The sequence below is a fragment of the Ascidia mentula genome, chromosome 6 (genome assembly GCF_947561715.1).
Source record: "Ascidia mentula chromosome 6, kaAscMent1.1, whole genome shotgun sequence".
Classification (NCBI taxonomy): Eukaryota; Metazoa; Chordata; class Ascidiacea; order Phlebobranchia; family Ascidiidae; genus Ascidia; species Ascidia mentula.
Window position 1 is genome coordinate 12,948,170 of NC_138571.1, and position 14,040 is coordinate 12,962,209.

The window sequence follows — 14,040 nt, forward strand, 5'->3', positions numbered from 1 at the left end:
GAAATGCCAGGCCTAAACTAAATAAAAATGCAAAGAGTCAGCAGTCAATCAGTCAGTTTATTTTCCGCGAATCAAATAAATAAATCGACGCACTTTTTTGGTGAACATTGCCATTCAGAGGGTGATGCTGACTAGACGACACAAAAATGCCACATTTACCGCCAGCACCACTTGGCACTAATATCATGGAAACATGAAAATTTCAGAAGTATGTTTCCGAATTAAAGTATGAAAAAAGCGGGAAGTGGGAAGAAAACAAAGCACAATAATTGCAGAACAATATTTAAGTAAAGATGTAAATACTGGTTTGTTTTCATTGCGTTTTGGACTTAGTTTTAGTCGCCGCTGCCAATTTGTTTCAGTCTACGTCATAAGGTTTGTGACAATTCGCAAGCTGCAAACCACTTCATTTACGCCGTTTTTCGACCCTAGAATATTTCGACGAGAAAACCCGATCTTCCTTTCTATCAAGAAAGGACACCATCTAGCGGTCATTTTGAACGAATGTTCATTGTTACCAACACAAAACATTTAATCGATGCTTCTGCTCTGGCCTAACTTGGTCGATAAATTACATGACTAGGCAATGACGAACCCTAAACATTTTACTAGTTTCTCTATTTTGATTTTTCATGAATCCATAGTTTTGAACGGAAAAGCTGTTTGTGGCTTTACAAACATGTTGCTAAAAATATACTTGATTAATACTTGTTTGATTATCAGATAAAATGGTTTTTAAAGGTTGGTTGGATTTTTTGTACAAACGGGTGTGTTCTTCAATGCATTTCTGAATAATTCGATTCTCGAACTTTTTGGAATAATAAACAAAATGATGCAGAAGATTCCACCCGTGATTTTTGTGAATGGGACGCACAAAAACGGGTTTAAAACGGTCTTACGAAAAAGGCAATATTAGGATTTAAGGATGAGCACGTGGAAAAGCGCAGAGAATGTTTCCTCAAATACCAGAATATTTTCATACAAATTCCTTCAGAAAAGAAAAATCGGTTTTTAGTGAAGCAACCGAAGCAGAATTGAACTCTGGCCACAGCGAAAGGCCTTCTTCGGTCGAATGATATTTACCCACTTCACATGGAGTTAAAACGTATAAAAATACTTAAAAGCAAGGGGGGAGTAGCAGAGGAAGACATGAGGGATGTGGATTTAGCAGAAATTTTTGGGAAAACTGTCAAAGAAATGTTAGGTGTTCCTACATTGAGTGGTGAAGATCTACACTTAGTTGTCGAACATGTATTTTTCATTTTAACCGCAAGCTTTTTAACCGTTTCTCAAATGAAATAATTTCAATCAATGTATGAAAACCACATTCCTTTTACTATACACCATTTTAATGACTAACTGTGCTTATTTCATTGTGACTCACTCCCCTGTACTGCGTGGTCCTGATCGCGTTTCCGCTGTCGTAAGTATGTCCGATATCGCCGAAAAATGACGTCACCCTTGTATTATTAGTGACGCGAACAAAGCAGTTCATTCTAACCCTCAAGGTAACCCCTCCGCGTCTTTTACTGAACACGAGAACTTTGCATGTCGACGTTTACTTTATTGCGGTCATGACTTTTTGTGCTCTGAATTGCAAGTAAATATGTGGATACTGTTCCTGGGATGCACATGTCCGAAAATGTTGCCAATTTTTGTTGACAAAATGTTAATCAGATATGCCGCTGAATCGTCATTTAAACTTTTGCTTTTGTCTACAAAATTACCCGCTATATAGGCCTACCGGTTGTTTGCATGGAGGTATCAGTTAAGATTTTAGCCGGAGAGTTTTAATAGTTTCAGACGGTAAACTTTTCTCAACTATTTGGGATTGAATCGGGCAACTGTGCTTTCCTATGAAGTAGACCAACAGATTTTTTATAACTTTTGTTCGAACCCAGGATTTTCTGACCAGAAATCACGATCTTCGGTCCCACCAATAGTTAACACATGACGCTATCTAGCGGGCTTTGCAAACGAAGATCTGTTACAATAGCTAATAAAATTTATCAATGCTTTTGCTTTGTCCTAACGTAGGCTAGTAGATGTGTTACATAATTAGGCAGTGACAAACCCCAAAAATTTTTCTTAATTTTGATACTGTATCTTCTGTATAGTAAAGCTTTTTGTGGCGATGCAAACATGTTACTAAAAATGTTCAATGATTGTTTGCTGCATTAACATATAAAATTGATTTTAATGGTTGATTTTAGACGTTTACCTTTATTAAAACCATCCCATGGTAAAACATTTCGATGCTTTTAATGCATTATAAAAATAAGAGTATTGCATTTCAAAAATAAGAGTAGACTTAAGAGTATTAAAGTAATTAATATGGTCTTGCAGTATATATGCCATTTTATCTGTATAACCCTACAAACCAACATTCATATTTCTTGCAGCTTTAACCGTTACATTTTCGCTTCGGATTTGGGTCACATGGATTTTTCTTGCATCAACAAACGTAATCTCCCTCTGCGATCATCGAGTCGAGACGGACAGTTTATTTGTTCAAACAGTAACTAGTTTTGGGTTTTGATTACATTATATTTGTTAGACGTTTTCAGTTCAGTTTATATTTGCCATACTACGTAACCTTACTTTTTCTAATCATTTAAAGGAAATATTTTTTTCGCGAACCTGTCGAGTTCGACAGCGTACCATTTTTAGATAGTTCATTAAAACACGACGAAAATAACCGTTATGATCAAGAATCCTGCGGTTTCATGTGACTTGAAATGAATGTCGCTGATCTGCTGAACTAATTTAGCGCTGAGGGCCAGTTAATAACCTGTATGGATTTCGCGTGGACCCGACAATCAATGTTTTTATTGGCATTTCATTTGCAGGGCTATACGTCCTATATGCCAGCAAATCGTCCTTTATGGCATAATAGAAATTGCAATCTACCGGTGAGATAGTTACTATAAATTTGTTATTCTTTGGGCCTCAGGCTTGAGTGAAACTCACTTGACACGGGCTATAAGCCCCGTATGGGGCTGAAGTCAAACCGTAACCGCCAATATAACGCCTGTGGTGTATATAGTGCATTATATTTGATTGGGGTCTCGCTTTTTCAAAACAATGATGGCAACTGCACTGATGTTAAAAAAATTGCAAAAAATATGATAACATTCAAAGTTAGCGACCAAAATTCCCTGTACATGATACTACTGTACAATTGATTGTAACGATTTGTGCAAATTACGGCAACAAACTTTACACACAGCAGAAGCGAACGCGGTAGTCGCGGCATTGTTCACCGTGGGGTTGTTCGGAGTTTTTGCACCAAAACCCAACATTTGTATCCATGTAGACTGGACGGTAAAACTGTGAATAACCCCATCCTCCAACCACATTTCGAGCATCAATAGCTGTTACATTTCCGTTGCACATTTGGGTCGGATGCAATCTCCTTGCATCAACAATCATTTCATAATCTCCGTCTCCTTCTGGTGAGTCGAGGTTGAAGAATTGAGTCCACGTTCCTGAGGGGCAGCGGATCTCTGCAAATCACAAGACCCGTTAAGAAAAATTGCATTCAAACATTTTTTGACGCAACAGTCTACTTTTCAACACTCAATACAATTAAAAGATAGTATTGCTAACCAAATTATCTACTTTAGTGCTACTACGGTATTATGAATTACCGCCACTCAAATACACTCTGATGAACAATTCAGAGATCTTTTTTAAAATTACCTTGGCAACAGAAACGCACTTTAACGTCCGGACAAGTTCTTCCTTCATAAGATGTCGCGCACACTGCGGAACCCCCCAATTGTCGCAGAATTCGGCCACTCGTACGATAATCTTCCCCGGAGCTAACAAGTCGAACATCCAATGATGTTGGATAATTTTGACAAAAGGTTTGCCCTCCACGAGAAACCATTCCTTCGTAATCGCCTGTACCACTTGGGTGATCTAAGTTGAAGTATGGGGTCCATTGCTGGCTGCAAGACGGGCCATCTAGTAAAACAAAACTAACTGAAAATTCAAAATCATTTGAGGATTTAATAATAAGGCTGAATGGTTAACATCAATAGCTTTGCTATAGTGAAGATCATCCTCCAAATAGTCTATATATATACTATACGTATATGCTAAATACAGATTTTGAAACTATCCCTGGTCATATTACAGCTATAAGAGTTGGACTGTTGTGTTAACATAGAATTTCATTAACCACTGTGAAACGTAGAACCTTTTTTTCAGCTTTTGGGCCCAGGAAAAAACTTTGCTTCCAACTTTTGCAACATACATACCTGCGGGAATCGGAAGACAGAACCGCACGGCGTAATGACGGTGACACGGTCGACCGTCGATTTGTTCTGAATTAAGACAGCTTAGACCTCTTTGTGGGTCAATGTGGACGATCTGTTTGGCCAAGCGAAAATGGTAATGGATTTTGTTTTCCTCGTAAACTACGTCAACGGCGCTTGGTAATTGCTTGGGACACATGTCGGGATAAGTTGTACAGTACTGGTCCAGATTGGCAGATACACCTTCTCGTTTATTCAGAAAAGGTAGAAAGTACATCGTCCAACTCCCATTAACGCACGATGGAGTCTCTAAATAAAAATGATGAATGCGCTGATGTACTTGGAAAAAATGTTTACACAAACCTAATACTGTACAGTCAGGGGCTGGGTAACTCCAAGTTCCATTTCGGAGACATGTTAGGAAATAATAGCCCTCTATTCCATATCCAGAGTTGCAAGAATAGCTCACTGTGTCGTTTACATTGTACATCTCCTTCACAGGCTGGTAGGCCCCGTTTGTTGTGTTAATGGGAGGATGGCACTGATTATCTAAAAATGGAATTCTTTTAACATCCTGAGCATTTCCCCGACATCTTAACATTTCGTTAAGCGATTGTGCAGCCACAACGACGGACACGCTGCACACATATTTTGTCTGGAACTATTTTTTATCTGGGACCTTGGCATTTCATGTTTTCCATGTTTTTTTTTTTTGAAACAAATCATTAACAGATCTTTTGGTGCAAAAGGTTTCGGTAAAGCTTGCTCACTCATTTAACTATAGGACGGACGTATTGCTTGTTCGTTCACATGCTGTTATGAGATAACGGCAGCAGTTTAACTGGACATATTTCGTGAAGGGTTAAATATGTAGTACTCGAAAAGCATTTGGTGCAATAAAAACTCTTTGGAATCGATCACTTACCAATTTGACATGTTATAATTACTTGAGTTGAAACTGCGACTTTGAAACAAAATACCGACTTAACTTTCGTATATATATGCAGATACATAAATTTAAACCTTCTTACCTTTTAATTTTAAAAGCCAAAGCAAACCCCAAACTGAACCGGAATAATACATCGCTTTGGCGATTTTGAAAACACCACTGCTATTACACTACCACACAATAAATTGCATCCAACTTCCACGGGCTTTTTTATCAGGACATGATGCCGGGGTGGGGTTAAACGTAAAAGGTAGAAGAAAACAGGGTAATTCCGTAACCAGAGTTGCCATAATAGCTTACGGTATCATTTACATTTTGCATCTCCTTCACAGACAGGTTAGTCCCTTTCATTGTTTGGGAGCTAATGTTCTGAAATTGGAGTTATTTTTGTGTCCAGAGCATCATTGTGCTTTTTTCGGTTGTGACTTTGGAAAGTTTTTCGTGTCCGGGCTTCCATTGAATTTTTGCCAGAATGTGGGATAGTCCTCTCACGGTGTTGTGTTTTACAACTCACGATTGTACATTTATTGAACTTGTACAGTGTATGGTTTTGAGTCGTACACATTTTACCTTTTGTTCGGTCGCAGTCTTGCTGGTGATGAGCTTGTTCCTGTGTGAATCATTAAAACGCCTTTAGTCAATACCAAAAATAATCGAGGAGAATCCGGGCAATTTTCGTAAAATATCCGTGGAGTTATGAAATAGGTTCTTGGTTGCGCATTTTCGAAGCATTTGTAACTCGATACTTACCACAGAGCCGTAGACTCGGTAAGCACCGAAGAAGAGTCCGATCACACAAACAAATAGCAAGGTTGCTTGCCAAATAGTAAAATATACCCAGAATTTTTTCAATGACATTCCTTTCACACTTTCTCCTACACGAGAAGGTCATAGTTCGACAAGAATTTGGTTAAAGACAAGTAGAACTAACAATAAATCACACAATATAACTAACCTCGGTTCAACGGTATGTTGAAATAACGTTGATAGTCGGTCTGAACGTCAGCCAGTGTGCTATATACATTACTTTCACTGTCTGCAGTGTCTTGATTATCCTTCTTGATAAAATTCGGCATACAAAGCACTGACATGCCTGCCAACCTAATTTCAACTCGTAGCAATTCCGATTACGTTTTTAAATTTCAATTAAATTACAGCTGCACTGATGAGACCTTTCAGGTCGAAACAGTGGCCATCTGTCTGCAGCTTACACAATTAAATTACAGTTTAACTGTCTATTTAGAATTGCATACGAAGGCCTTTTTGTAACACGCTAGACTTTTTTTCAAAACAAGTGTCACGCCTTGTTCTAGTGGTAATCTTTCTGGCAATGGCAACAGGGACGTCGCCGTTCAAACGCATTCGCCATAACAAATTCCATTGAAAAAAGGCGAAACCCTTCATCCCCCAAATAAAACCCATCTCCTATTTGATGTCATTCGAATGAAGAACGCAGCAACAACTGGATCTTTGTGGGGTTTCTGTGGGTGCGATTTCGGGCGAGGTCCGCATTTGTGTGCAATCTTCTGACAACGACGACACGTTTCAATAGTCCAAATAGGTGTGGCGTTATGTGCTGGTTCTGGGGCTTTTTTCGGGGATAAAATCTTAATAAATCTTAATCACCCACATAAAATATATCAGTTTGAAGGATAATTTATGTAGATTGTATGGTTCTCAGCCTTTTTGCATTTGCCGGCCAGTAAAGTTTCAAACAACTTTCACGGTCCGGTGATTTATGTTATCATGTTGATAAAATAAAATATTTAATGGGGCGAAAGCGTTCACTTTACTTGGAGAATTTCATTTGATATGAAAAGGATATATTTTTGGAAACCGGTAAAAAAATTACCAAACCTTGATCGTCACAATAGGTTTCCTGGAGTCGAAGCCAAGTTGGATCAAAGCCGCATATTCCGACGAGGGAGAAGGAGATAATAAAAGTCAAGCTCTCGGTGCAGTTTGAACTCACAACATTGGAACTTCCAGGGCCCAATCCTTTGACTGAGTTCTAGGATCATGGCCTTGATAATACTTATAAGACTACAAAACTGATGGACAACGACAAATACGGTACAATGTGGCGTGCTAACGAAGTAAATGCTTTTATTTCAAGTCAATGTCAATTCGTTATGTAAAAGTTAGTTGTACTGAAAAAAATTTTATTGGAAGAAATGGAAGGAAAGACATAAATTTGTTCTGGTAATTTTGTCGCGAGAAAGTAGAAAAAATTAATGCGTAACTTTCTAGGCAGTGTGACGATTTAATCAAAAGCATGTACACAGTTCCATATTATAGCCTAAAAAGATCTTTTTTTTATTGGTATGTATATTTAGCATCTGTCATATGTTATAAGAAGTGGCCTGATTTTATTGCAGACCTTATCACTGTACACACTGATTGCGTTAGTTTAGGTTTTTGTTACAAACAAAATAAAATGTGAGTGCATGCATTTAAATATATTTACAAACAGGATATTCAAAAGTTTGAAATGATTGCGAATACGCCGCTTTCACCTTGCACATTGTTATAGGATAAGTTTAGTAACCCAAAGATCAGATATATGGCATTGGACGTTGTTTATTAATAACTGATTTTTTGTCTCCAATTTCCCAGGTTGTAACCCTGTATGCAAAATTGATGACTAAATGTTGTAACCCTGTATGCAATATTGATGACTAAATGTTGTAACCCTGTATGCAATATTGATGACTAAAACTAATGTCTTTAAACGGTACGTTACAAAAGCAGATTCCCACGTACACACAGAAAACCTTTGCGGAATCAAAGTGCGGAAAATAAACATTATTCACAACAAAAGCGCACACTGTAGTCACTGCATGATTCTCCTTGGGGTTGCTCAGCGTTTATGCACCAAAATCCAACATTTCTATCCATCCGGACTGCAGCGTAACTTTCCAAAAGTACCTTCGCTCCAACCACACTTCGGACATCAATGGCTGTTACATTTCCGCTGCACATTAGGGTCGGATGCAAGTTCTTTGCATCAGCAATCGTCTCGTAATCTCCTTCTTCGTCCGGTAAGTGGAGGTTGAAGAACTGAGTCCACGTTGTTGACTCACATACGTTGTCTATAAAAAAGACGTATGAGCGAAAAATTTTCATTTTCAAGCAATGGTTATTGACGATGATATTTGCATTGACATTAAAATGGTCAACAATCTGTAATTTTGGTTCGTGTTTTGATTCTAACTGTAATTTTAGGTGTGTTTGCTTTGCAAGTGAATTTTGCAAATATGTTTCTTTTCAACAGTGCAAGAATGTAAGCATGAAATGCTGACACGAATGTGGCAAAGGTTGCTTAGGTAAACTTTATTCAGATTTCACACCTATTACAGTGCAGTTGGGGCTTGGAGAATTCCATGTTCCATTTTTGAGGCAGGTAAGAACAGAATTGCCTTCGACTGCATATCCATTCTTGCAAGAGTACCATATTGTGTCAGACTCGTTGTACCGCTCCTTCACTGGCTGGTAAATCCCACTTACCGTGTCGTTTGGAGGGTGGCACGATGTATCTATAAGGGTAAGTATTTAATATCCGGATCACAATCGTATATTTATTTTGAGTAAAATTAACAAGTTTCGTAGACGTGACATGCAAACAATAATATAAAACTATATTGAACTTACTGTTTTGTCGACATCGGCCTAATTGTCTCCACCGGTTGCAACCAGTGCAAACCATCTTCCCATCACCAGTAGGCTGATATGCTGTGTCACATTCGTAACCTATTTCATCTCCTGGAGAGTAATTGGGTTGCAAAATCTCGCTGAACCTTGCGTTGTCTGGTGCGATTGGTGCATCGCACTGCGTCATTTGGTTTGCTATACAAGATACAACTTGCTCATGACGATCTTTTAATGTTAGTGGAGAGGTTCACGCTAAATTACCGACTCAGTATTGCAGACAAGGCCACTGTTTCGGCCTAATAGGTTTTATCAATACAGCTTTGGTGGCCCTGTCTTCAGCTTACAAACAAATATTGGCTTTATAGTTTACTTACGATTGTTTGAAACCAAGTTTATGGCACATATAAACCAGTGGAAGTGTAATTTCAATAAATTTGTTTTTTTATGGTGCATAACAGCTCATGTTATATGCTGGATTATGAACATTTGTGAAAACTTTCTTCAATCTATTGCTTTTATATTTACATCAGTTGGTGTTCAAAACGAGATTTACTCTGGCATAGCCAGAAACTTACTTCGTAAACGACAGTATCCTGACTGACGCCATATTCCGTTACGAATGCAAACCATCTTTCCATCCCCGATTATTTGGTAACCAACCACACACTGGAAGTCAATCTCATCACCGATATTGAAAGTATCATTTAGGACTTCGGAAAAATACATGGTGTTTTTGTCCAAAGGAGTCTTGCAACTTTCAGACTTGTTTTCTACGAATTACATTACGTAAATTTTTGTTGTTTTTGTTATGAAATTGTTAAAATTAAACCGACAAGAAAATGGAAGATTTTGCCAGTTCTAAAAAAAAATATCTTGCATAGCTTGGTTGGCGTAACTATATGACCATGGAGCACCATATTTTTATAAATCGTTGGAAATTGTTGTTGGAAAAGTAAGAACAGTCATTGGTAGCTATCTAATGACTGCAACCAACCGTTTCTTTGACAGTGGCTAACTTGTCTCCACTGGTTGTCTTTGGTGCAAACCATCTTTCCATATCCAGAAAGATGATATCCAGTGTTACAATGGTAGTCTATTTCATCTCCCGGAGTGTAATTGGTTTCCAAAACCTCGGTAAAATTCGCGTTGTTTGGTGCAATTGGTGCAACACATTTCTGCTGGGGGTTTGCTGTAAAATTCACAAAGAACTGTTGACGAAGTGTATGAAACATATTATTGGAATGGAAACTACACAAGCACGAAGATAGATTTGCTCAGTACTTGTGTTAATTGCAAACCATACAAATCCTGAACGATCCCGCTTTCATACGTATCATTGTTTGTGCGTTTGTTGGTTGGTGTGCACAGAAAAACATTTACTCAGTTACAACCAGTAACTTACTCTGTATGCGACAATAACCCGCCAGACGCCATATTCCGTTTCTTGCACAAACCATCTTTCCGATTCCGACTAATTGGTAACCAACCATACACTGGTAGTCAATCTCATCACCGAGAGCATATGAAGTGTCATTGGAGGGTTGCAATAAGCGTGTGTGGTTTTCTTCCGAAGGAGCGTTGCAATTTTCAGAATGACTTTCTGTGAATTCAGGGTTATTTTGTTTTTGTGTTTTAACTCTTGAGCTTAAAAACATTCCCTTTTGAAACGTTTTCTTGCAACATTAACATATAGGACAAATATGCCCTAAGCATTGATAAAACAACACAACAGTCAACCAACCGTTTAAGCAACAGTGGCCAAATTGTCTCCACTGGTTGCCTTCAGTGCAAGCCATCTTTCCATCACCAGTAACCTTATATCCAGTGTCACACTGGTATTCTATTATATCTCCGAGGATGTAGTTAGTTCGCAAAACCTCAATGAAAGTTGCGTTATGTGGTGTAGCAGGTGTTGAGCATTTTTCCGCAATGTTGGCTGTAGACGAATTAAATTTCAGTTAATGGGGATATGTGACGAAACCCTTTCTGCTATTTTATTTCACTCGATTCACATTTGCATGGACATTTAGACGAATTTGTTAAAAGGAATGTAAATAAAACCAAACAATAACTTACTTTCATGGTAAACTTACTTTCATGTCTCAAACAGCTGATGTTATATGCTAGACTATGATGAATATTTGTGTCAACTTAACCAAATCTATTGCTTTTGTGCTTATATCAGTTGGTGTTCAATACGAGATTTACTCTGGCATAGCCAGAAACTTACTTTGTAAACGACAGTATCCTGCCTGGCGCCATATTCCGTTACGAACGCAAACCATCTTTCCATCCCCGATTAATTGGTAACCAACCATGCACTGGAAGTCAATCTCGTCGCCAGCGTCATTGTTGTCGTTTAAGACTTCAAATATATGAGTGTTGTTTGGCCTCTGAGGAGCTTTGCAACTGTCCGTCCGGTTCTCTGAAAACCAGTCCAATATTATGAGAATTCCTACTGGCATTAATTCGCTATGTGCCTCACCTTTGTTAATGCAAAACCCTTCTTGGAGCCACTGACCACCTGTCACGCATGTCAATTTCCCATTACCAATAAGATGGTATCCGTGAACACAGTGGAAACTGGTTTCTTCTCCTATGGTAAAGTTGCTTTTCGTCTCTTCAATGAGCTTTGAGTTATTCGGAGCAACCGGTACAAGACAATGTATGGATAGTCGAACTGCAAAGTGATCAATTTATTGACGTAAAATAAAAATCACTTGAACGATATGTAATTATCCCTTCGTAGAGTTACCTTTCGAATTTCTTGGGTCGCAGTCTTGATGAGAATGTTCCTGTTTGAAATACTTTTTAAACATAGATGTTTCATGGAGGTTGAGGTTCAAAAATATGTTAACATCATTTGCCTATAGTTTATTGGTAAACTGGAGACATTAATTTCTAAGGCGCTGGCTTAGGAAAAGAGACGCTATTGATAAAAACGTAATTGTGCTAACACATTTTTCTAACCAATCAAATTTTGTCTGGTTATGTAAATGTACTAAACTTTAACGCTTACCACAGGGCCGTAGACTCGGTAAGCACCGAAAAAGAGTCCAACCACACAAACTGATAGCAGGGCCGCTTGCCAAATAGTAAAATACAAGCAGACCTTTTTCACTGGCATTGGTTTTGCTCTTTTTCCTGAAAGAAAATGTAAACAATAAATTTTGCGTCTAAGGGATATCGGGCTTTAGCACAAATTAGTGATTTTTACGAGTTTTTTTTTTCAATAAAAATGTAGTTGCAAGCATTATTAACAATTACTGACAACATCCGAACTCGGAAAACATAAAATCAAACTATAATTACCCATCGTGGTTCCAGAAACCTTTAAATATTCATTTATTCTTAAAAAAGAAATAGCGCCAGCTACTAAAAACAACACTTACATATATTTTTGGACATTATTGGCAAAGATAGGTGGTCAACAACTCAGTTAGTGTTTAAACAATGTTATTGTAAACATTTTTAACAATTAACCTTGTTCCAAATTTACGTTGAAATCTTGTCGGTTCATCTGAGCGTCCGCTACCGTGCTATACCCGGTAATTTCACTGCTGTTTGTGCCTTGACGTTCCATCAAAACTGTTGACTTTGAGTCGTCACTAATCCGTATGAAATGCACTTTGGACAGAGAGCGAATCTAAGTTAAATACCGCTGAAAGACCAAACCAAATAACCACATTTAAAAATTAAACTACAATCCGCGTTGTAATTAAAATGTACTGATCTTCAGGCATAAAGTATTTTTACTGTATTTTTACGACGTTTCGTCTGCCATGTGGCGAGACTTCATCAGGAGTCATAATAGTCAAGGAGAGCTGCAGTCAGGTGTACACACTGTGTGATCCACGTGCTTCGTCTCTGTTGATTGGTGCCTAGTTTGGTACCCAACCTATCGACGATTGACCGAAAGGTACCACAAAGTGGAAATCTGTGTGTCTGCTAGTCTACCAGCTTGCCTGTGCTCAAATATATTGTTTTCCACACTTTTCGTAAAAGGTTGAATTTCGTAAAAGGTTGAACAACTTGTCCTGGAAAAAGTTGTACTGGCAGCATGATTAAGAAGTCAACATTTAAATGCTGTTTCGATAAAGGAATATTTTTGGAAATCGAAAGTCCCTGTACGTGTTCCCCAAAATATTCTCGTACCCTACACAATGAAAAGGAAACTGCTGTAACATTCAGCGCTTTGTTCAGTTTCTTCTTGCGGTTAGGATTAGGGGTGAGGCAATGTATTCATTGCCAATCCTTCGACACGATAATACGTCTAAATACCCCATCAGGGGTTTTTGCGGGGTCTGCTAATATTCGTGTTGCACGCAAAAGTGTGTTTGACTGATCTATTATATACAGAACACATGTAATTTCTAGGTTTATCGATTGCATTGTACACTGTTTAATCAATTCAAAAAAAATACAGGCACCACTTGGTCCTTTAAAACGATCCCCACTTATTTGGTTTGCATATTATTAATCTAGCTGTGTCATATGATATATACACTGTTACGATGTCGCATTGTATACACCACGGCCGTTATATTGGCGGTCACGGTGTGACTTCGGCCCCACACGGGGCTTATAGCCCGTGTCACGTGAGTTTCACTCATGCCTGAAGACCAAAGAATAACAAATTTATAGTAACTATCTTAGCAGTAGATTACAATTTTTATAATTTCATTGGGTGGCATTAAGGACGCAGGGCTACAAATGAAAAGTAAAAAAAAACATTGATTGTCGGGTCCACGCTAAATACAGGTTATTGACTCGCCCACAGATCCGCGACATTCATTTCAAGTCATCTGAAACCACACGATTTCTGACGCTTAAAATATAGCTGTGATGTCAGAAATCGGCTGTGATGTCCAAACATAGGTGGGCAGATATAGAACATATAGTGACAGAAATAGGTCGAACTATATATATCGTCGGAATCGAAATAAAAATAACATCTATTTTCAACACGCAAACGATTTTTGTAGGCTATGGAACCAGGCTATGTTACTGTTTTAGAGTGTATTAAGAATACAATTTTTTTGTTTACCAAGTTTACAACCTTTTAGTTGCCTAATCGATGATTGTTTTGTTCAACTTGAATTGAATTTAGTTTTCATTTGCTGCAAATTACAAACGCTATATGATTTCGCACAAAAACGTATCGGGCTTCACAAATCG

At 38.2% G+C, this 14,040-nt stretch overlaps 2 protein-coding genes across 3 annotated transcripts; both read right to left on the reverse strand.

Annotated features, from left to right (window-relative positions):
• Positions 1-3,043: 3,043 nt before the first annotated feature.
• Positions 3,044-6,407, reverse strand: LOC145906523 (uncharacterized). Its single transcript, XM_082993955.1, has 7 exons — positions 6,167-6,407; positions 5,962-6,086; positions 5,782-5,821; positions 4,626-4,811; positions 4,266-4,571; positions 3,703-3,969; positions 3,044-3,506 (listed from the first exon to the last, which is right to left on the reverse strand). Exons 1-7 carry the CDS (start codon positions 6,300-6,302, stop codon positions 3,220-3,222), a joined length of 1,347 nt encoding a protein of 448 aa, XP_082850081.1. The 5' UTR covers positions 6,303-6,407; the 3' UTR covers positions 3,044-3,219.
• Positions 6,408-7,299: 892 nt separating this feature from the next.
• On the reverse strand, positions 7,300-12,518 carry LOC145905362 (complement component receptor 1-like protein). Of its 2 annotated transcripts, none has more exons than XM_082992537.1 (12): positions 12,346-12,518; positions 11,882-12,006; positions 11,618-11,657; positions 11,456-11,542; positions 11,093-11,203; positions 10,604-10,798; positions 10,265-10,462; positions 9,857-10,051; positions 9,438-9,632; positions 8,863-9,057; positions 8,562-8,747; positions 7,300-8,303 (listed from the first exon to the last, which is right to left on the reverse strand). In XM_082992537.1, the coding sequence occupies exons 1-12, from the start codon at positions 12,443-12,445 to the stop codon at positions 8,017-8,019; spliced, it is 1,914 nt and encodes a 637-aa protein (XP_082848663.1). In that variant the 5' UTR covers positions 12,446-12,518; the 3' UTR covers positions 7,300-8,016. The 2 variants fall into 2 exon arrangements, with proteins under 2 accessions (XP_082848663.1, XP_082848662.1); XM_082992536.1 differs by having other exon boundaries at positions 11,093-11,287; positions 11,348-11,542.
• Positions 12,519-14,040: the final 1,522 nt, after the last annotated feature.

What these genes read in the sequence shown, in the direction of transcription:
- LOC145906523 (XM_082993955.1), bottom strand. Translation starts at nt 6,302, where the DNA reads ATGTCAGTGCTTTGTATGCCGAATTTTATCAAGAAGGATAATCAAGAC. An exon ending in AGACTGCGACCGAACAAAAG is followed by an intron (nt 4,812 to 5,781) that starts GTAAAATGTGTA and finishes TTCCATTTTTAG; the next exon opens with ATAATCAGTGCCATCCTCCC. An exon ending in CCCTGACTGTACAGTATTAG is followed by an intron (nt 4,572 to 4,625) that starts GTTTGTGTAAAC and finishes ATTTTTATTTAG; the next exon opens with AGACTCCATCGTGCGTTAAT.
- LOC145905362 (XM_082992536.1), bottom strand. Translation starts at nt 12,445, where the DNA reads ATGGAACGTCAAGGCACAAACAGCAGTGAAATTACCGGGTATAGCACG. An exon ending in AGGGTTTTGCATTAACAAAG is followed by an intron (nt 11,288 to 11,347) that starts GTGAGGCACATA and finishes ACTGGTTTTCAG; the next exon opens with AGAACCGGACGGACAGTTGC. An exon ending in AGGATACTGTCGTTTACAAA is followed by an intron (nt 10,799 to 11,092) that starts GTAAGTTTCTGG and finishes ATTCGTCTACAG; the next exon opens with CCAACATTGCGGAAAAATGC.